Source organism: Urtica dioica, chromosome 8, assembly GCF_054948205.1.
Source record: "Urtica dioica subsp. dioica isolate 48M chromosome 8, U.dioica_male_clone48M_v1_H2, whole genome shotgun sequence".
Taxonomy (NCBI): domain Eukaryota; kingdom Viridiplantae; phylum Streptophyta; class Magnoliopsida; order Rosales; family Urticaceae; genus Urtica; species Urtica dioica.
In genome coordinates, this window is record NC_142763.1 from 34,382,923 (window position 1) to 34,406,793 (window position 23,871).

At 36.0% G+C, this 23,871-nt stretch overlaps 2 protein-coding genes across 2 annotated transcripts in view; one reads left to right on the top strand and one right to left on the bottom strand.

The window, feature by feature from the left end:
* The window catches only part of LOC149389446 (beta-amyrin 16-alpha-hydroxylase CYP87D16-like), a 6,471-nt gene extending 2,185 nt beyond the window's left edge, over positions 1–4,286 (top strand). Inside the window, exons 3-9 of the mRNA XM_089624407.1 lie at positions 640–789; positions 897–1,145; positions 2,757–2,846; positions 3,081–3,159; positions 3,621–3,727; positions 3,824–3,951; positions 4,070–4,286. Coding sequence (XP_089480533.1) covers positions 640–789; positions 897–1,145; positions 2,757–2,846; positions 3,081–3,159; positions 3,621–3,727; positions 3,824–3,951; positions 4,070–4,163 — 897 coding nt within the window. The 3' untranslated portion in view covers positions 4,164–4,286. The remainder of the gene's footprint in view (positions 1–639; positions 790–896; positions 1,146–2,756; positions 2,847–3,080; positions 3,160–3,620; positions 3,728–3,823; positions 3,952–4,069) is intronic.
* Positions 4,287–14,245: 9,959 nt separating this feature from the next.
* On the bottom strand, positions 14,246–17,179 carry LOC149389447 (delta(7)-sterol-C5(6)-desaturase-like). The gene is made up of 3 exons (XM_089624236.1): positions 16,921–17,179; positions 16,524–16,829; positions 14,246–14,695 (listed from the first exon to the last, which is right to left on the bottom strand). The coding sequence occupies exons 1-3, from the start codon at positions 17,144–17,146 to the stop codon at positions 14,400–14,402; spliced, it is 828 nt and encodes a 275-aa protein (XP_089480362.1). The 5' UTR covers positions 17,147–17,179; the 3' UTR covers positions 14,246–14,399.
* Between the last annotated feature and the right edge of the window lie 6,692 nt (positions 17,180–23,871).

The window sequence follows — 23,871 nt, forward strand, 5'->3', positions numbered from 1 at the left end:
CTGATACTCAAAAGTCTCAAACAATAGATTTGGTAGCACTTTACTGCTTTTTCTTAAAAGTATCATTGAACCAAATATCTTACACTAAATTTTATTTGGTATTTTAATAATATATTATAAAAATATATATTCGTTATAATTTTCATATGATAATTTCACTTATTTTGTTATATGAAATTAACAAATTATTTAGTTGGAATATATATTTTTAGTGTTTAGCTGATATATCCAGTGGCTATCTAACCATATGAATTACATTAGAAATTTAGAAATAGTCAATGTTTCGTTAATTTTTTGTAAATAATCACGTAAATCTATTTAGGCTATCAAAATAATAAAAAACACAAGAGTAAATTTCTAGTAAATATGACTATTTACTTACAATAGTTTTTTGCTATCCACGAAAAATTTACAAAACGTTGGATAAAACGCAAACGCTTATGTTTATGTGGCTTATATCGCTAAATTTTTGTTAAATAAAGTTATATATTAACTTAAAGCTGTTCGACTTGAAAATGATTTTATCTCGTCAAATTAGTCTGGGAAAATATTACTCGAAGGGTAACTCCCTAATTAATAATTGCTGATCAATTAATAAACCTACATCATATTGATCATGAACGTTTGATATTTCTTCAGATGGCTCTAGATTTTAGTGCACAGCAAGTTATCAACTGCGACAGTGAAAAATGGAGTACTAATTTAAATATCGCATTCAGTAAAATATCGAAAGGTTTTATCTCATTTCCTCTGAACATCCCTGGCACAAAATACAATCAGTGCTTAAAGGTAAAATAATACTGGTTATAATTCCATGAGAAAATTGTCGCCTACTACCGTATAATGAAGAAAGAGAAAGAGGTACATTTATCATAATTTTGTTCATTGAAGCACAGGTCAGAAAGAGTTTAGACACCATGTTTAGGGCTATGCTGAGAGAGAGGCGTGATTTCCAAGGGCCGGATCGAGCAGATTTACTAGCTCAACTTGTTAAGGACATAGGCACTGAAAAGTACTTGACTGAGGATTTTATGGTTAATATGATTTTGGGAGGCCTATTCGCTACATTTGAGACCATTTCCACAGTTGTGACATTGGCTTTCAAGTTACTCTCCGACCATCCTCGGGTGACTCAAGAGATCATGGTAATTATAATTCTGTACAATTATTTGACTTATTTTTCTATTTGTTCAAATATCTCTGTTATAAATCGATAATAAAAAAAATGTATTAGCCTTAGATATTAGGGACTCGTATGGAAACATCAACGGTTATTGAGTTGCCTTAAGCTATTAAATATATATGTTGCACACGAGAAATAGGTTAAAAAGGTGATATAATAATACTTCGTGATATCGTTTTCGCGCCGTTAAGATATTGTGAAAAAAAAATCATCTTTTTTTTTTCTTCCCGGCTGATGAAGCCGAGCTGCCGAAGAAATTATGAATTACAAGAAGTAAATACGTAATTAGCCAAAGGAAATGGAGTGTTATTTGCTCTATGAATTCCCTACATTTTTTTACAAAAAAATTAGAAAAATAGCTAACTTAAACGTTTGATATTGCTAAATAGCCAAGGTTTGGTAAATATTAAGTAAAATTATATTTTGATGATAAAAACTTTAATTTTTATCAAAAACGTTATTTTTTGGGACTTGCTTGTCGAGCTCGTAAGTCCCGTTACGAGCCGGGCGAGATGGGTATGGCGGGATTCAAGAGTCTCTTGGACCCCCTCCCCCATATTTTATGTGTTGTAGCCTTGAAAATAGAATTTATTTTGGTTAAGAAGGATTGAAATTTAAATTTTTGAGAAAACATAACACTTTGTTTTATTTTCTCTCTTATAAATTTATTATTTTAGAAACCTTTTACATGTCGAGTTGATCGTTAGAAGAAAAAAAATTAGGGCTACTTAATTATAGCTAAATTTTTTGACCACTTATACAATGATCACGTGTGATAGCGGCCGGGTATACAAAGAGTCATTTGATGCCTTTTCTTAAAATACGGTCGTATACATAAAATTGACTTGTTATAATAAATTCTAGAAGAAGAGTAATAAGAAGAGATTTTACAATAAGCTTCATAAATAATTAAATATGTTTGGTAACCAAGTATGGAAAAAGAATTAAGGACTAGTTTAGAGCATAATAACGTTAAAGAGGTTGAATGAGTATTTCTCTTTCAAACCAGTAGTGTTATAATGTGGGTTTAAGTTTTAGAAGTAGGGTGATATTTTTATGTGTAATTTATCAAAATAGCCAACTTAAATGTTGAGAATTGCTAAATAGCCAAGGTTTGGTAAATATTAGGTAAATAGTCAATTTTATATATATATAAACGTAAATATTAAGTAAATAGTCACTGTCATATTAAGCCACATAATCATTTATGGTTATTTACCTAATATTTATCAAACATTGCTATTTAGCAATATCAGACGTTTAAGTTAGCTATTTTTCTCATTTTTATTATTGGAGTTTTTGTGTGAATGTAAGAATAAAAATAGAAAAAATAAATATAAATATGAGACACAGGAGTGCAAATTAGGATTTATCTTTGGATACTTACGGATCCTTTTTGTAATTTATGATTAGATAAACTTTGGAATCAATTTTGTAACACTTACGATTCCTTGAATACATAGTATAGGTACACGGTTTATTATTTTTATTTATCGTAATACAAGTTTTTCATGTTTATGAAAAATTTCTTTAAAATTAAATTACGTGTACCCATGATTATTATGGTTCCCAGGCTGAACACGAATCAATACTAAAAAGGAGAAAAGATCCAAATTCATTGCTCACATGGGAGGAGTACAAATCGATGAGTTTTACAACTCAAGTAAGCTTTTCCAATCCTATTACAAAATGTGCTCGCTTCATTTGTACATGTTACCACATCAAATTATAATCATATTTATAAAGTATAATGCCACTTCTAATTTAACTTCTAATGGGACTTCTAATGTGACTTCTAATTTAACTTCTAATGCGACTTCTAATTTAACTTTTACATTTATTATATATTGATATGTTATAATTATATTTCGATATTTATAACATATATATTGTATAGGTCCTCAATGAAACTATGAGGTTGGGAAGCATTTCACCAGGGTTATTACGCAAAACTCTTAAAGATATCCCTGTAAATGGTATGCCCTTATTTATAGGCTTCATTAATATATAAGAATGTGAATTAAGAAAAAACAGATTTATTTGATGTGTCCATTAGAATCACATATTGTTTAAACTTTCTTCGTCTAATTTACATGCATACGGAATTTATAAACAAAAGACGGACTCATGTCAATTTACTTTTAACGATTAGATCTTTGTTTTAAACTCAATCATTAATATTAATTTATTATATATTATAGTTTTGTAAAGGTTAAATTACCCTTTATTTAAAAACTCATATAGAGAAATAAATTTCCAAAAGCTGATCATGTCGAACTTGAATCACACATATTTTTAACATCTATAAAAGAAAATAGTAAACTATATAAGCAAATTAATAGGTGGAACAATATTTAAAACACTAGTTGAGTTCAACATATATTACTTTAACCTACATTTTCATTGTAAAATTATTGTGCAACTATTTTTCTTTCAGGTTTTACAATTCCAAAAGGTTGGACAATCTTGTTGCTCACCTCTTCTCTGCACTTGAACCCCGATGTATACATAAATCCCCTAGAATTCAATCCATGGCGCTGGAAGGCATGAGTCATAATTATTCTTAGTTATTTCATCAAAATGCTAAATATAATAATATCTTACCAAACACATATTTGTTGTGATCGGATATTATCGTAGGAGCTCGATTCACATGTGGTATCTAAGAATTTCATGCCTTTTGGAGGAGGAATAAGACAATGCGCAGGATCCGAATATAGCAGAGTTTTTATGGCCACCTTGTTTCATGTGATATTCACCAAATATACGTAATTTTTTTTTTCGTTTTTAAAATTTAGTTCAGTTTTACCCGAAATTATGGATTTTATTTCAAAAGAAAACAAATTATTGGAAACCATATGGATCATATATTTGTTTTCAATGCAGCTGGAAGAAAATCAAGATGGGAAAACTTGTTCGAAGTCCTATGCTGGGATTCGGGGAAGGAGTTCACATCAAAATTTTCCAACAACAAAATTAAGTCTGTGTCATTTTTCAATGAGAAAATATCTTATATACACCTTATGCTCGATCGAAATACAATGTTTATTTATATAATTTGTAGAAATATTAGATGTATCATTTTGCGTCACTTTTCGTGGCATGTTTGTACTTTAAAAATCACTTAAATATCGAATCTATCCCCTAATCTATAATTTGGTTGATTTGTTTAATTATATTAATATGAAGTGCCCATAATACTCTTAATAATTTTTTTAATAATCTAATATTTTATTTCACATTCTATTATATATTAAAAATAAACAAAGACTCTCATACATATAGTGGACAACCACAATTTTCAGAGGCAGAACATCGTATAGCTTTTGGAGAATTAATAATCTTGTGATATATTCCCTTCTTATATTTTTTTCACTTGTCGAATCATTATCATTATCACTTCACAACTTTACTTGTTATGTTTTTAACTTTTATTTTATCTCTATCTCTCACTCGATTCTTTCTCGGGCCAAAGAGCGCTATGTCGGTGACAGTGTTTCAACTCGAGGTAATTCGCTTTAAAACTTCTACAAAAGGGAATCATAATCAAGTAATCTATTAAGAAAACTCCAAATCGATTTTAATCGTTCTTGACAAACCATTTTTTGCCTATAACCCTCCTTCTTCTTAGAAATCTAGATCAAGTTAGGTTTTATCCTAGTGACTGCCAAAGATATTTTCCCTTCTTTTCTTTACCATACGTTTATATTTGAGAAAAATATCACAAAAACCCTTTATCATGACCAAAAGACACAACAATATTTTGTATAATATGCTATAGCTAAAAAACCCCATTGTTTTTAACTTTCTTGTATAATTATACCCCGTGTTTTAAAATTTATCACAAAGCATATAATAAAAAGATTTTATGTTTGTGATTTAAATGCCTTATACCACTGCTACAAAGTATGGTTTATACAACAGAGTTTCTATAACGATACAAGTATATATTGTTACAAGTCCACTTTTTACAACGGCACGAAGTAACTGTTGTGAAAATTGGACTTTTTACAATGGTTATTTTGTACTGTTGTAGAATGTGAGACTTTTTACAATGGTATAGTTGTCCCGCTGTAAAAAAAATGAAAAAATCTGGATATTATATAGCGGTACAATGTCCCGTTGTAGAATCTAGCCGTGGCGACGTACAAGTCTCGCCGCAGCGAGATGAATACTGGACATCATACAACGGTATGCGTACCGTTGAATAATCTCGTTGTGGCGATGGGTAAGTTTCGCTGCGCGAGATTACTTCAGGAACGTTATACAACCGTACGTGTACCATTGTATAATCTCGCCGCGGAACTGGGTATGTCCCATTGAAGTGAGATCTTTCTACAACGGGGTACTGTACCGTTGTAGACTTGGCACAATTTCTCCGTGGCGAGAAAATAACCTCATTGTGGCGATAACTTTCTACAATGGGACATGTCTCCCTGGACAATCTCGATGCTGCGAGTTGATTTTCCGCCGCGCAAGAACACAATAAATTTTAGGGTTTTGGTATAAACCCATTTTCAGTTTTTATTTATTTAGATTTTCTCAGAACCCTACCCTCTCTCTCTCTCTCTCTCTCTCTCTCTCTCTCTCTCTCTCTCTCTCTCTCTGTTTCAACCCATTCTGTGACTGAAAATGATGTCGAGAAACTTTCTCCAACACCTCTCCGCCACGAACAAATCTCACCACCTCTCGCCGCCGCAAAAAATACCTCGCCACCTTCTCGCCATGCTGCTTCATCTCTCTTGATGTCTTACCTCTCTTCCTCTCTCTCCCACACATATTCTCCTTCCTCAAGGTATGTTTTTCTATGGCTTTTTGCTCGAACCCCATGATTTTTTTTCCGATTTTTTATGTTTTGTTTGAAATTAGTTTGATTCATACTCAAATCTACGGTTTTTTTTAATTGTTTTGTTTTTGGTTTAAATTTGTGTGAGATATACTCAAAATCAAAGTTTTGTGTTTAATTGTTTTAAGTTTATGTTAAAATTGGTTTGAGATATACTCAAATTATAGATTTTTGTTTTGATTTTTTACGAGGTTTAAATTGGTATGATAATATGCTCGAATTTTAGGGCTTTGTTTGATTTTTCGTAGTTGGGTTATTCATGTTTGAAATTATTGTTTATTTGAAATTCGGATACGTATTGAATTTGAAATTGAGTTTGTGAAATCTTGTGAATGTGTTAGAAATTGAACATTTTTTTAATGGAAAATTTAATTGGTTGATAATTTTAGACTTGGGAGTTTGAATGTGTTAGAATTGAGTTTTTAATGGGTTAGATAGTTTAGAAATTTTGTTTGAATTGGGATTGAAAAACTGATAGTTTCGACATTGAGTTTGAATTTTTTTTTATATTGTTCAGTTAGATGAAAAATGGTTCAAACAATAAATCCTACTGGTGTCGGAGCTACCAAACCCGGATCTTCCAGAGGTGCACCTTCCAAAAGTCAATCCAAGTGGGATCTTCAACCGGACCCCGATGTGGATTATATTAACTGGATCTTTACTAGCAAGGTCACCGAGGAACGTTACGACATTCTCTTGTTACGTAGTCCGATCCTTGATCGGGGATTGAAGGTGAGCTGAAACACCGAGATAGGAGCACTACTTCATAACACTATCGAAGGCCAACGTTCAACGAAGTGTTATGCCACACCCTAGCACCCTGCAAACGTCAACGTCGTTTATGAGTTCTATGTAAACTTACCAGATAGCGTGAGAGATGTGGTGACGGTCCAGGTAGAGATGTTGACTTCAGCATCAAAGCCATCAACGACATGTTATCGACGCCAGCCATGAAATTCGACTATGAGGGTTATCGGGAATGGTTAAGAGTTTGCAACCAGAATCACAATGATGTGGTGAGGACTTTGACGATTCCATGAGAAAACTGGGTCACTGATGAAGGAAAGAGGGCACATAGCGTGATCAATTAACCAGGTTATGCTAAAAATTGGATATATTTTATTTGCGTTCAACTCTTTCCGATCAAGCACTTAACCACTCTCAACGAAGATCATGTTCAACTTTGTACTGTGTCATTCGGGGTCACTTTTATCAATGCCGATCGCTACATCTATACTTGGATGAAAATAACCATGGGCACAAAGTGAACAAAGGATACATTGAAAACAAGTATTGTGCTTTTGTATTTATGCTATAGCCTAAAAACAAAGTCATAAAAAAATATCGTCTTACAAATGAAAAAAAACTACCTCAAAATCAGCCAAGTTTATAAATTTATACCGGTAGTAACTTCCAATTTCCAATCAAGAAAATCCATGAGAATGCAAACATGTAGCTTCTCTAAACAGCAATAACTCAAATCTGAAATGGTAGTGCCAAGATTGTAGAGAATCCTAATATCCATACCAATGTTTAAAAGGGCGTTTCCAAGGCGCGCCTTAAGGCGATGGGGTATATAAAAACTCCTCAAGGCTTGAGCCTGGAAAAAAAAATTGCGACTGGCGCCTTAGTGGTTTTAGGCGCACGTCTGGCGTATATGCTCGGAATATATTTGCCCAAAACTGTTTGAAATATATCAGGTTTTAAGAAGAAAAAAAATTGGCCCAAATTAAATGTTTGGCCTTTTTAAGGCCTTCAGGATGAACTTATGAAAGGAACCAGATCTCAGGACAACTGGTATATGTGGTCTCCAGTCAAAGATTCTCAGGTCACCAAATGTCTCCTTTCTAAAGCTGATGAAGCAAAGCTATGGCACCAAAACTTGGTCATCTAAATCTCAGAAAGCATGCACAAGATTGTCTCAGAGAATGCTATTATCGGGCTCCCTGATCTTAAGATTATTGAAGGGAAAATGTGAGGTGATTGTAAAGTAAAAGAAAAGGTCAAGAAGTCCCACAAGATGGTGCAACATCTTACTAGCTCTCTTGTTCTTGAACACTTACACATGGATCTGATGGGGTTGATGCAGATTGAGAGCCTTGGTGGAAAGAGATACGTATTTGTGTGTGTCGATGACTTCTCCAGGTACATTGGGGTTGATTTTATTCGCGAGAAATCTGACACTTTTGCAGTTTTTGAAGCCATATGCAAGCAAGTGCAAAGATAAAAGGGAGAAAGCATTGGTAAAGTGATCAGAATCTGAAGTGATCATGGGAGAGAATTTGAAAAAAATGAGTTTTGCTAACTTTTGTAGTGCAGAAGGAATTTCTCATGAATTCCCTCCCCCCCTATTACCCCACAGCAAAATGGGATTGTTGAAAGAAAAAATCGCACTCTTCAGGAAATGGCTAGAGTTATGATGCTTGCCAAAGACATTCCTCTACACTTCTGGGCTGAAGCTCTTAACACTGTCTGTCATATTCACAACCGAGTTACCATTCGTCCTGGCACTACCGTCACTCATTATGAGATATGGAGGGGGAGACAGTCAAATATTAAGTAATTCCATGTCTTTGGATCGGTGTGCTATATCCTGGCTGATCGAGATCCTCGTCAGAAGTTTGATCCTAAGAGTGATGAAGGTATCTTTCTTGATTATTCTAGAAACATTCGGGCTTATCGTGTCTTTAATAAATGCACAAAATCCATGATAGAATCTATAAATGTGGTTGTTAATGACTCCTCTGATATTCTAAAAGTATTGATGATGAGGATGAAGTTTTGCCTAGTAGCACTGATGTCAGGACAAATGTCGTTGACAAGTCCAACGATATTGTGTCTAAAGATGTGCCTTCCCCTGAGGAGCGAACTCCTGACAAAGACATAGAATCCCTACTGGAAAGATGGGCCCGTCCAAGAGAGTTCAGAAAAATCATCTCGTCAAGGAGGTTGTTGGTGATGTTGAAGATGGGATACGCACTCGCACGAAAATCCATTAAACTACAAAGAAATGATTGGTAATCTCTGCTTTGTCTCTAAAATTGGATCTAAGAATGTCACTGAAGCAATTGATGATGAATACTGGATTACTGCTATGCAAGATGAACTTGTGAATTTGAAAGAAATGAAGTCTGGGAGTTAGTTCCTAAACCGGAAAATATAAATGTCATTGGAACTAAGTGGATTTTTAAGAATAATCTGATGAGTATGGCAATATAACTAGGAACAAAGCTAGGTTTGTGGCGTAGGATTATACACAGGTGGAAGGTGTGTATTTCGATGAAACGTTTACTCCTGTTGCTCCCTCGAAGCCATCAGATTCCTGCTTCGTATTTCTTGTCATATTCACTTCAAACTCTTTCAGATGGATGTCAAAAGTGTCTTCCTAAATGGGTACGTGAATGAGGAAGTGTATGTTGCACAACCTAAGGGGTTTGTTGATCCTAGTCCCCTCAACTTGTGTAAAAGCTTCGAAAGACTCTCTACGGGCTAAACCAGGCACCTCACGACTGGTACGAAAGACTAACTCAGTTTCTTGTGTAGAATGGATACATCCGTGGCAGAGTCAACAAAACCGTATTCATAAAGAAAAAAGAAGGAAATCTCATGATTGCACAAATCTATGTTGATGACATTGTCTTTGGTGGAATGTCGAACAAGATGGTGGACCTTTTTGTGCGACAAATGAGCATGGTTGGTGAGCTCAATTTCTATTTTGGTTTTCAGATCAGATATTTAATTATATTCCATCCATATCCCAATTCCATTCAGTTAATACCCCTTGGTGTCATTGAGATAAGATGCGCCCCCATGTCCCTCCCGTATGGCAACGTGTGGATGATGGTATATTTATCTCTCAAACTAAGTATGCCAAGAACATTGTGAAGAAGTTTGATATGGAAAAATCGTCTCACAAACGAACTTCTGCTGCCAATCATGTGAAACTCACAAATGATGATCTTGGTGAACCTATTGATCAAAGTCTGTACAGAAGCATTATTGGAAGTCTTCCATACCTCACTGCCAGTCGCCCAGACATTTCTTACTCTGTTGGGGTTCATGCTCGATATTAAGCCAATCCCAAAGTTTGCCACCTTTCTCAGGCTAAGCCTATTGGGAGATACATTTTAGGAACTGCTGATTTTGGGTTATTATATACTTTTCACACTTCTTCTACCCTTTTGGGATACTATGATGCTGACTGGACAGGAAGCACTGTTGATAGAAGAAGCACATCTGGTGAATGTTTCTATCTTGGAAACAATCTTATTTCCTGGTTCAGCAAGAAGCAGAACTGCATTTCGCTATCCACTGCTGAGTCATAATATATTGCAGCAGGAAGTAGCTGTACGCAGTTGCTGTGGATGAAACAGCTGCTTGCTGAGTATGGTGTCGGGCAAGATGTCATGACTTTGTTCTGCGACAACATCAACGCCATCAATATCTCTAAAAATCTTGTCCAAGACAGCAAGACAAATCGCATTGAAATCAGACACCACTTTATTCATGATCTTGTGGAGGATAAGAAGATTAAACTCGAGTACATTCACACTGAAAGACAACTCGCTGACATCTTTACCAAGGCGTTAGATGCAAGCCGGTTTGAGAGTCTCCGATCATCTCTTGGTCTATGTGCTATTGAACAATAGCAATTACAGGACTATTGCTAGTTGTATGCCTATGAGTCTCATCCTTATTGTGGTAATCTTCTTCTGATTCATGTCTCTTTGTGCTACAAAAGTTCTCTTTCATGGGCCATGTATCTAGTTGGCCCATTCGACATGTTTACAGGGCTATAACGCCATTATGTTCTCGTTTGGGCTGGGAATGGATTACGGCCCATTTGGTTATACGTCTTCGTTGTGCTCTTCATCAGCTCTCTAAGCATGCAATAGACGGTTTATTTTTCGAGAAAGTTTGGGAAGTTACTCTTTTTCAAAATTCGCTGAAGCTCCAATTTCTAGTCACCGTGCCGATGGTAAGTCCAGAGGTGCTATTGATGGGTCGTCAGTTCCTCCTGCAAACCCTTCCGTCGCCGCCGCCAAAAAAGCGATGCTCGAGAAAGCTGCTCTCTCCATCGTCGACATCACTGGAGATGTTAGCTCGAGCAGTTCCTCAGAAGAAAGGGCTGAATGCACTATTGCCGTTGCTGAAGAAAATCTCGCGATTGTCTATCCCCTCGAAAGCCCGCATGTCTTGATTCAAGGTAACCTCGTTCCTCTCACACGTCCTGATCTTGTAGAGGAGAATGTAAGAGATAGTGAGAATCTAGAATCACTACTTGTCGATCATGAGGACGATGTTGAGAAAAAGAAAGCTGCTTGTGAGGCTGTTCTTGCCTCCTTGAAAGACAAATTTGCTCAGGACGATGATGTGTGTATTGCTACTCTTCTGTATGAAAAGAAGAAGAGAAAGAGGAAGATTTCAGAGGCCAACAAGCCTAAGGATGTCCTTGTCAAGCCCAAGAAGAAGAAAAAGAAGAAGGCCAAGGTCGGCCTCAACAAGAAATTGATGAAGAAACCTGTTCTTGAAGATGTGGTCAACGACTTTGCTGACGTTGAAGAAGAGGTACCTCCGCTGTCTCTCTCCCTTGAGAACAGAAGGTCTGTGGGAGATCAGAAGCTCCCCAAGAATGTCCCGACTGCTCCCCTGGAAAATATCTCTTTTCACAAGGAAGATGGGGTTCTTAAGTTGCGGTTTGTGTATCATCGCGCGATCTTTACTGAGATGTCTAGTGAAGCTCTGAAGATTGGAATCATCATAGAACTCCTGCATGATGCTGAGATGATCAAGACGGTCACTAAGATTGGTGTCTACTACCCCACTCTGATGAGAGAGTTCATAGTAAATCTCTCATCGTCCTTCGATGCTCCTGATGACGTTGAGTTCAGGAAAGTGTATTTCAGAGGTCATTGTCTTAAGATTTCTCCTGATGTTATTAACGACTTCCTTGGTCGAGGAAAAATCATAATTGCTGACCGCGTTCCTTCCTTGGACATCATTGCTAAGGAAATTTCTGGTGATGAGACCAAAGTCTGGCCCACCAAGGGTACATTGTCGTCTTATGAGCTCTGTGCAAAGTACTCTGTTCTCTATCGCATCGGCATCGCTAACTGGGCTCTCTCATCGCATGGTTCTAGCATCAAGGCAGAGCTGGCCTGTTTGATCTACCAAATAGGTACTCGCTCATCCTTTGACTTTGGAGAATTTATCTTTGATCACTTGGAAAAGCATGCCACAAGCATCAAGTCGTATGTTGTGAAGCTTCCCATCGGTTTTCCTTCGATCATCACTGGTATTTTGCTCAAGCAAAACCAGAATATTCTGCAAAGTTTAGATGTTGCATGGAAAAAGCCTAGCGCCCTTACATTTAGCCACAAGCTCTTCGAAGGAAAACATGCTCGTGACCTTGTCAGGCCTTCTATCGCGACATCTATCACTACAGGCAGCACATCGAAGATGGGTCCTCTCTCAGAAGTTGTGCAAAGCAATCTCCTGAAGGGACTTTATGAGGAGATTGATGCCCTCAAGGAGATCATAGAGACCTCATCTCGCATGAAGTCTATTTGTGAGGGTCTTGTGAAAGAGATGACATCCTCTCTTGAAAAAGATGGAGCGCCTACTTCACAGCAAGGTCAGGACAAAGATGCTGAAATTACATGTGGTGGTGAAGAGAATGAGGTTTTAAGCAGCAGTGACTCTGACGAGCTCGAAGATGAAAGTGATGACGACTCCTCCAATACTGTTGCTCCCTAATCTGTTTTATATGATAGTCTGTAAGTCTTGAATTATGGTTTTTTTTTATTTTGTATGTGATCAGGCTGAAACACCCTGATTTCCATTTGTGTTCAAACTATGTTCGGATTGTAGTGTTTGTTGTTTATCTGTTGTTTTAGTTCTTGTCTCTACGGTAAGATTTTTGGTTCCTCCATTTGTCTTGGTCTATCCTTGCCTTTGGTATGTTTTTGAGACAATCAGGGGGAAATGTCGTCATGTGGTCATTTATTAATAGCTAAATGGGGAGATTGTTGCTACGTTCAAGTTGGCATTATTTTTTAGTGCAAGTTGTTGAGGAAAGATGTCGGTCTTCATGCTTCAGCTTTTGTCAAGACATCATTCTCCTTGTGCGCAGACAGGCCCCAGTTGTACACTCCCTTCGTTATCTATCGTAGAATATGCACTGTTTTTCTAGCAAGTTTCCTGTTTTGCCAGATCGCTTCGCAGAAGACTTTCCTTGGTGATCTTCTCGCGTGTATGGGTAAGGAAACCCTAGATTTACTTCCAGAGATGTATGAATGCCAAAAAATCCGTGCACTTCCCCCTTAGCAGGCTTGACGCTTTAACAAAAGAATTAGGGTTCCTAGACATGCACGATCGACGGACTGGGAAACTAGTTGTTTTGTTTAGAGCGGTGTTATTCTTGAAACACTATTCCAGAAGACTGAGTGTTTGTGAGATTTGGGTTTTGTGTTTGCTTGATTGAAGTTTTCACGTGTGTTGAGATTGAAGTCGACCAAGCATAGGCGCGTGCTTGAAGAGTGGAATTGAGAGGGGTCTCAAATTCAGGGGGCGTCCCTATTCTTGGTAATCACTCGAGGTATGTAATAGTTTTTAGACCATTGATATTTGTTGTGTTCATATAAGTCATGTTTGTACTATTGACTACGTGATAGTGAAATCTTTTCCACTGACTGTGAGCCCATAGACGTAGGTGACGTTGCACCGAACTGAGTAACCATATATATGTGTGTATTTTACTTTTACGCACTCTTTAGTGTCTATCCATTATCTATGTTGAAGCAAGTTGTTGGAGACATTGACTCTACATTGTGTACGGCATCTTGTCTTTCTAGCTAAATAGAATTTCACATGTATTCGCAAATAATAAAGTATAATACTGAATAATTGTGTACGGCATCTTGTCTTTCTAACACCAACGGGTTGGTTTTGTTTAACCCAATTTCATGACTATAAAAAAACCAAACCAACCCGAAACAATTGCGATTTGGGTTGGTTACAACCCAAACTTCATCGAATTTTAATGGAGCGATTTTAAAAAGAGTGCGATTTACTTTGGATGATCGGATTATTCGGTTTGACGGTTTTCATGAACACCCCTAATATATTCGGTGCATGACTAGTCAGTAAATTTTGTACAAACAGTGCTGGTTCTTAAAAAGTTTCGAGCATATGATTTTAACAAAAGAAAGGGTAAAACGTAGAGTAATTAAGTAAAAGCACATTAAGATGTTGACGATTCAAAATGAAAGCCATATACACGTATTATATTGAAGAACTGAAATATACGGACTAGGAATCAGAAATCTGATTTGAAATATATTATCATGACAAAGCTATGGTCTATGAGAATCATATAGCCTTCTTGGATTCTTTTCGGGAAGGGTAGCGAAGAGTTCCAAATATCCAGTCCATGAGTACGGTATAATGGCCATAGTTATGTTTGTTTGTACGGTGGTGAAGTGTGTGAAACCCTGCACCCATCAAGGGCCATATATTGCCGTCAACGTTGTCATGAACGTTGGCTGTCCAAATGGCCTCAATAAATAGGAGAACCAAATGTGTCGTGTAATGTATCGGCACCACAAATATTGCAAACACATGTTGTACACCTTGCAATACTCCGTCCAACGGATTCAATGCCATGCCTGAGATAACAAATATTAGGTCTCAGTAATACCCTTTTGGAAATACGCACCATTTATAAATATGGGCTCCTTAATTTTTAAGTCTTTAAATTAATATTTTATATAAGCGACATGGTAATAATTATCGGGATTTTTAAAACCATTTACCAACTTAAATACCTTAATAAGATTGAGATTGTGTTTATGGACAGATGAGGGATCTTAGTTTGAAAAATACCCCACTTCCAAATGAGAAGATAGTTTCAACTTTCAAGTCACCACGAAGCCAAAAACCACAAAATTCATAAATATTAAAAAAAATTATTTAAGTATTTAAAAATTCTTTGAGCTGTTTACGTTAATTTTAATTAAATAAAAGTACATTTTTGTATAAAGTAAACGTGTTACAAAATCAAATAGTAGTTTATATATCATTTTAATTAATTTTGAATGACGAAAACTATTAGTCACATAATAATGCAGCCATTTTGCTGAGCAAAAAACTCAAAAGATAAAGAAGTATCGTTAATTTCTTATGCTCGTTCCAAGTTCGAGGTATCATTTAAAAAAAATATATATATTTAACGCCTTTTTGAAGCCTATCATATTTTTTTTTTCTTTTTCGGACATTATATAGTTATAGAAATAAATTTATTAAGAAGAAATATTGTGAAAGAGTGAATTTCAGTTTGCTAATAAATGTAAACTTTGAAAAATAAAAATACAAAAATATAAATGGGAATGATTCCTTGGAAATAGCCCAATTTTTTTTTTTTTACTGTACTTTTAGGTTTGCAGAAGTTAACAGTGGTGCATAAATGATATTAGAATGAAAATAATTTTCTCCTTATGGTTAACAAATTTTTTTTTTTTTCATGACTTTAACAAATGTTTTTAATCGCTTTATAACTCATTCTCGACTACCCAAAAACGACCGTATATGATGCACATAGCAACACCAATTGATAGTTTTTTTCCGTTAAAAAAAAACACCAATTATTAGTCATTCATTGACTTCATAAAGAAACCTCTCTCTCTCTCTCTCTCTCTCTCTCTCTCTCTCTCTCTCTCTCTCTCTCTCTCTCTCTCTCTCTCATGTGTATTTTTCTACCGCATATGATGCACATAGCAACACCAATTGATAGTTTTTTTCCGTTAAAAAAAAACACCAATTATTAGTCATTCATTGACTTCATAAAGAAACTCTCTCTCTCTCTCTCTCTCTCTCTCTCTCTCTCTCTCTCTCTCTCTCATGTGTATTTTTCTAAATTACAAATTTATATTTCTTTTCTATAAAATCACATGGGTATTCTTCAAACATCATGCAGATCAGTAGACCTCCTAGTTTATTAAACCGTTTAGACCGGACCGTTTTGGACCGTTTTAATAATTAAAAAAAAAATTATTAATTTTTTACCAAAATAAAAAAAAACATATAAAAATACATGCACAAATGCCTAATTTGGTTAGTTAGACATTAATTTTTTATTTTTTTTTATAAATAAATCGGTCCGGTTTAACGGTGTTAAAAAAAAAAAAACGGACCAGACCGTTTGTAACGAGTAGACCGAACTGGACCGGACCGGATGAAAAAAAAAACCATTTTAAACCGGACCGACGGTCTAAAAATCATCGGTCCGGTCCGATTTACGGTTTTTACGGTTTTTTTTGCGTCGCCCTATATATAATATCCTGTTGACAGTAATAAAATGACCAATTTTTTTTATATCACGAACAGTTAATGAATTAAAAAAAAATTCCACCAAACAACTTATATTATTTCATTAAAAGGACCATATAACAAAATAATGTCCATTGTCCATGTCAAGAAGAATGGGAAACTATTTACCTGCAAATGGAGATAGAAGATCCTCCGTATTGAAGTTATGATGTTGATAGTGAAGGTAGTTGTAGTACGGTTTTACATCGTGGGATATTCTATGAATCCAATAGATCCCAAACTCCACAGCTACAAGATAGAGCACCGTGTAGACTAGATACGCAAGCAAACCAACATCCCCGATTCTCGGAAAACACAAAGTCCATCCATTTTCGATCATGCACTCGGAAACCGTTGGAACAAGACTGTACCAGTGCATTGCCTTCATGCCAACACTAATATGCCACAACATGGTCTCCTTTGTGGGAATTTTGTCTAAAGTTTACAATGAACAAACGTCAATAAGTACACGTATACTTTTAGCTAAAAACATATGATATGTATATGGATATATATCATTATTTACCTTCGGGGACATAGACATTCCGCTTCCAGTAGTATAAGTAGAAAGACCACGAAACGCCGATGAATAAATAGAGTAACACGACTCCGACGTAGTTGCGAAGCCATGTCTGGAAAAAATGCGGCAACGGTCGCCAAACGGTTCCTGGTATTAGGATTCCGAGCACAAGTTCGTTGAAAAGCTTGCTGTCAGCGATAAGGAGTTTAAGACGCTCATCAATGGATTCCATTATGCTGATCAGAAATCAAGAAACCTGTTTGGACTTCCTAAACGTATAAATGGAACGGGAAAATCAATTCTCAACGCCGTTTATAAAAATACGGAGGAGGGTATATTAATTATATAACTACGGGATTCGAAAATCATTTGTAAATATTTAAGTATATTTTCATATTTTATCAAATCGTTTTATCATATTTTATCATGCTTATGCAAAATTCTGGACTGTCTTCAACATGTCAACGCAAGTAACGTGCATTTGACATGGCATATCGTATGCAATGTGAACTTAGCTTTCACGTTATACAGCTGTATAAGTAATCATAAGCATACTCTCTCTCTCTCTCTCTCTCTCTCTCTCTCTCTCTCTCTCTCTCTCTCTCTCTCTCTCTCTCTCTCTCTAATATCCAAATAATTTTATAGCAGTCTTTTTTTTAATAGCCGAAAAGAAAAATATAGTCAAACCAAGTCAAACATTGGTGAGAATCCAATGCCCCGAAAACCTAAAGGTTCCTCTGCAAGTTAAAATTGTCTACCGGATTAAATAAATTAGTTGGACCCACTTCACCGATTGCTCATTTTTTTATACTATTTTTATTTTTTTCCATCAAGATCAACATTTTATAAAACTCTTGGCTGTTGTCAGCTCGTGCCGTAAGGTGTTGGGTTAAGTCCCTCTCTCTCTCTCTCTCTCTATATATATATATATATATATATATATATATATAATATTGACAAACAAGAAATGTTAAAAAAAAAAAAATTAAAAACAAATTTTCATTGCGAGAACATTAGTTTCAAGCATAACAAGTGTTGAGCGCTTATTCCCTACGGTGAGCAGGCCGTGGGGTGATCAGGGACCTTAATCAATTAAGGTGTTGTTGTGTGCCACATTTTCCCATTAAAAGAAAATGAGATCCATGTGCAAAAAGACAAGGCCATATAGAGTAATTTCAAATATTGGAGAAACGAAGTTAAAGAACGGGTCCGTCCACTTGGAGACCCATGCTACAGATAACAAAGACGACCGAGAACAAGTCTTGCCCGGGTCACGGCCAACCAGCATGACACATGCCATGGTCTCGTCCGACCGGCCTGATGTAAGCCATGATATTGGCGGACCGCCTGACGCAGGTCACAGTCCTGACCGATCGGCCTCCGTCACAGCATCTCCACCCATTGGTCACGGCCTGCCGACCAGACACTGCATGGGTAACGGCATGCCGGCCACCCGGTCGTCCAGTCGACCGGCCATGGCTTCAGTCACGGTCTATCGGTCTACCAGCCATTGCCTGGGTCACAATCTGTCGGCCACCCGATTGCCTGTCACTCGACCACTCTATTACGGAAAAGTTACTCTATTGAGAAATAAGGGGTGGTATCAGACACGTACAGTTCGCTTTGATACCAATTGATGGGTAAATTCCTTTTTTAAGGATTGACTACGGTTCCCATGTATTAAGCACGATAAATCGTTTCAATACTTCTTATTGGGTAACCAATCTCTTGACCATACAACATGTTTGGAAATGCAGAATAGAAGAATGCACGAACAATCACTAATGTTTAAGGTAAACAATAATTAACAAGATAGCCAAAATTATTCAATAACAACAAATCTAATATTGAGCAAACATAATCACACAATACCATAGGAGGATTTCGAATTGCATACTTTTCGGCTCAGCTACAGATTCTCCTCATTCCTAGTTTTTGGATCTCCTTGCTTCATGAGTCAAGCTTCCAGTGATCTTCAGATCTCGGCCGCTCCTTGCCCCTTGAATTTTCAGATCTCAAAGCTCTCAGATTTCTTGGTTACTCGTCGGTTGTTCGATACCAGAGTCTTCCAAGACGTAATCTTTGGAAGGTAAAAACCATGGTGTGTGGCAACTCTTTTCTCACTTATTACTCCAACAAGGTATAGGAATAATTCTTTATTTATTTGAAAAATGGTATGAACGAATTTTCAAATTCCAGGAGAGAGGAAAACGTCCATGAAATTCTCAATAAACAACATTATTAATATATTATTACTTCTCACAATAAGATATATTATTCTATAAAAAAATTGTAGAAAATATCTTTATGATACTCTCAATAAATAACACAATTAATATATTATTTGTCTCTCACAATAAGATATACTATTCTATAAATAGAAAAATAGATAATATCTCCATGATACTCTCATAAATAATTACTATATTAAATACTCACCAAATCGAATCATATTTAATATATAATATTTATTTCCTATTAGAGAAAAGCCCCAATCATATTGTATTTTGATCAAACAAATCCAAGTCTCATGTACCAATCTATGTACACGCCTACCACAAGCCCTTTTGGGCTGATTTAAATGGCTCTTTTACAAACTCATTTAAATCTACGTGATATTCCGAAATTACTTAACAAGTATTAACTTATTCGTAAAATTATTACGAATGCGAAAGATATTGAACCGAGTTGCAGTAGTGAGTGTGTAATCAATTAACGAATAAGTACGAGTATCTTTATCAATCTTATTAAAGCCACCTTGGAGACTATGAACCTAGTAATTGAAGCTCCCACGAATCCGAATAATTAGACGAAAACTCTATTTTCTCTTATTCATTCAATTCGCAATCTCGGCATCACCAAAAGATGAACCGAGATTGCACTATTCTTGTTACTGGAATTATATACTACTCGACTTATAAGCGCCAATTGATATACTCAGATCATGAGCTCATTCCTCCAGGTTAAAATCGTAACGAGAAATGTGAATTATTCGGTTATACCTTTCTTGATACATATGAGCCATAAGCATCGTTGCTTCCCCAGCGAAAGATTCTTTCGTACATACTTACTACGAAAGTACGCGTAATCAATCGGTTCTGAAATCTACCCTTAGGTGAGTGAACATTGACTTTATTTCAGGAATGCTGGATTTTGTATCTGTGAATCACTTTCCGCTCAAATCATATCTCGAATTCCTAGGACATAAGTATTTAGGCACCTGCATGTAGCCATTAATTAATGAATGAGTCAAAGAACACGGTAATACAATCTAGAAGTCCGTGATCACTTCAGGAGTTAGATCAAGTCTCACTATGATCATTATTGCGGCCCCGGTTAGTATGTCGTAACGTTGCCTAAACGACACATCAACAACCAAAGTTTGTCCGGGTCATACACATATCAAATGTTTAGAATGCTTCCCCCAAGTGATCAATCTTTCACTTGTGTTCCACATATGTGATTTTAGATCCCGCTATCAATCAATCGCCGGTCATGTTTTAGCTCATTGTCCAACCTTAGATGCCCAACATGTAATTTAGTTTAATACAGAGGCTATGGACTATAGTTGTTATTTATTCTAATTAGAAAATAACCCACTAATCAATAATGGTAAAAAAAAAGTCAACTTTCTATTATATTCAATAACTAACTTCAGTGGGCAATATTCCTAAGATACTCAACCTCCATTCACCTATATATACCTCATCTCCGCGCGAGGAGAATGGAACAAAGTTCTTACACTCGATCGAACTCTGCCAAAATCACTTCTCACTAAGATCCTTCTCTTGAGAATTCTTACGCTCCCAACGAAAATACTAAAGTTGAGCGTCACAGAAAGCGTCAGAGGCACTTCCTCCACGCCCCAATAACTCAAGTGTTTTGCTTTTCTTAGGAACACTAAAGGGAGTTGGAGCTAAACCGATCACACGTAGCTTGGAGTTTCAGGATTTCGACCCATTTGGCCTAAGTGCGGTCACAAGTTCCAGTCATGGATCGTACAATTTAGGCCCTTAAGTGCCTTATGGGGGCGAAGTGGACTATAGCTGTAATATGGTTGGAACCTCAAGGAGATTTCTTTACTTGACCGAGCAAGAGGACCCAAGAAAGATTAGATAGAGTCGTCATTAGCATAGATTGGTCACAAAAGTTCCCAAAGGCATGAATTAAAGTCCTTTCGACGCTTAGATCAGATCATGATCCGATTATCTTAGATTTCTTTCTTAACGATTTGAGAGGAATGAAGGTTTTCCGAGTTTTTGAGATGTTGGCCGATGACCTGACGTGTATTGTAGTTAGCATTGCCACACCACTCCATCCACGATGAAGACGATCAACATCCACTCGGAGACACCAACGCACGTCACGACACTGTTGCCTTCTCCATTACTTCTATCCCCGACACTACCACGAGGCTCGCGACTTCTATTATGGGACACGAAAAAAAGATGCTCGAAATAGGATGCCATCTCCGAGAGAGCCCATCGAGGCTTGGAGCCAAACCTCTGGCTGGTTCAGTGGCGACTTCCAGTACCCAATAGGGGAGCGGCGTCGGCTATATTATGCAAAAAATCCGAGGTTTTATTTGCAGAGTTGTTTAAGGAGATATATGAGCAAGAAGAAAATTGTATGAAACTTGTTTATTATGTTTGAAGTATGCATTATTATTTCAGTCGCAATTTCCGTGTTTTACCGCCCTTTCCATCAGTCGCAATAATTTTTTTTTTGAATTTTCACATTATTTTCGTTGCAATTTTCATTGACCACTACAATTCTAATTTGTGGGACTATGGACACAAAAACGCCCACCGCAATTTCAATCATTTAGCTAAACATGGATGAAATTATTTGATTCTCTACACACATGGGCCTCCTAGTGAATGGGCTTGAGCAAGTGAATTTTTTTCAAAGTTAAAGACTGGTCTCAAACCACTTTATCATAATTTTATTAGGGTTTGGACATTTTCAAAGTTTTTTTTTCCAGATTTCTATTTGTTTTCTTTTTTTCAAAAAATACAGATCTAGGAGTGCTTGGTTACAAAAATGTCACTAAACACTCGTAAATCTGTATTTTTTGAAAAAAAAAATAGAAATGTAGAATAAGTCATTTATTTATTCTTAATTGTGGCAAATTCCTAACTTTTTTTTACCATAATAATTTTTGTGTGCGGGAACTGAATCCAAACCGCCATATACCAGGCAGTGTCCCTGAAACATCCGATTTTGGTCAATTCACGCCGACATTAACCTTGAACTTGTCTCTCTACTCTAAAGATCTCCATCGACCATTTCAAAGTACTCGATGCTGCTATACTTTATTTGTGCAAAGTTTGTGAGAGGTCTGCGTGATAAAGAGATGAAGTCTCTGGTCTGAGGGGAGCTTAGATTGTCATTCATTTGAGAGATCAAAGAAGTATGTGTTAGAGACGGGGTATGCAAACCTAAATCATGTACCATTGATTATTGAGACAGTACATCTTTTTTCACCACCGAACGTATCAATCCCACTGAGTAGGTGTTTTATCACCGAACAACGTTACCAAATCTTTGTGTCCTTTATTATTTTCTGATTGATTGCTTGTTTGATAGTTAATTTATTTAATCATGCTAAAAATAATAACTTGTTCAACAGGTTGTTCCAGCAACCATCTTAAAACAAGTTTAGTAAGTTCCAAAGTACCTAAATACCCCAAAACATCTAGGTTGGATGGTCTTACTTCCTGTCTGTGAGGTCTACTCATGCGTGAGTAGATGAGTTCAATATCCTGAGATAGCAATTTGTCTCTATTATTTGAAGTTTAAAAAATTTATTTGTAATATGAGCTTAAATGTTCTATGTAATATCAGTATGTAATGCACGAATGAAAAAAAAAATTAAAAAAATGTCTATCAAAATAATTGGAAATATGTATATATATATATATATATATGTATATATATATATATATATGTATATATATATGTTATAGAGTTGCTTTTCCTTCTAAACAACGACATAAAAAATAACGATCAACACCCCAAAGACTAGTTTGACACAAAGGCTGGGCCCTCGGCTTCTGAGAAATCGGGACGGCTCGTAGGCTGCACCCTCGGACCCAAAAAGGGGTCAGTTATTAACAAAACAATGATACCCAATTTCAGTGTATTTTTTTCTATTTTATTTTTTATAAGCTGATCACTTCTTACAAGAAGAATTCGCCGTTATTCCAACACCAACTTTTTGGCTACGTTTTAGGATTTTTTTTATATGAATTAACCATTTGAAACTTAGTAAAATAGCCAAGATTACATAAATTAGTACATTTTAACCACTTATAATGTAAAAGTACTAATATACCCTTAATTATTTTCAAAATAATTAATCTAAGTTTTCAAAATTTTAAACCCCTGCACTTTCTGTATTAATCCACTATTCGATAAACCAGTAGAAGAAAAAGAAAAAAAAATTAATCATGCTTTCAAAATATATAATTTAGTCTTAGATAAACCAGAAGTAAAAAAGAAGCTATCAAAAAATTTAATCGTACTTTCCAAATATTTAATCCGCTATTCGATAAACCAGAAGTAGAAAAAGAAAAAAAAAAAAAAAAGATGTCCAAAAATTTAATCCCGCTTTCCAAAAATTTAATCCATTGTTCAATAAACCAAAAGTAGAAAAAGATGTCAAAAAATTTAATCAACTGTTCGATAAATCAGAAGAAGAAAAAAATAAAGAAGAAGAAGAAGAAGATGGTGGTGATGACGATTGACGATGAAACCACCTTCCGATCGTCGGAAAACGACATTTCTCAACATTTGATAGAGATTTCTTCAATGTATTGCCATTTTTTTTTTTTCCAAAATCTAGGGTTTTGTCCGCCGGAGATCTGGGATTCTCTTTGAGGTGACCTTGGGCGAATCAACGACGGCCGTGCGAGGGGTTTCGGATTCGAAGCTGAGCGAGGCTCGGCGATTGGA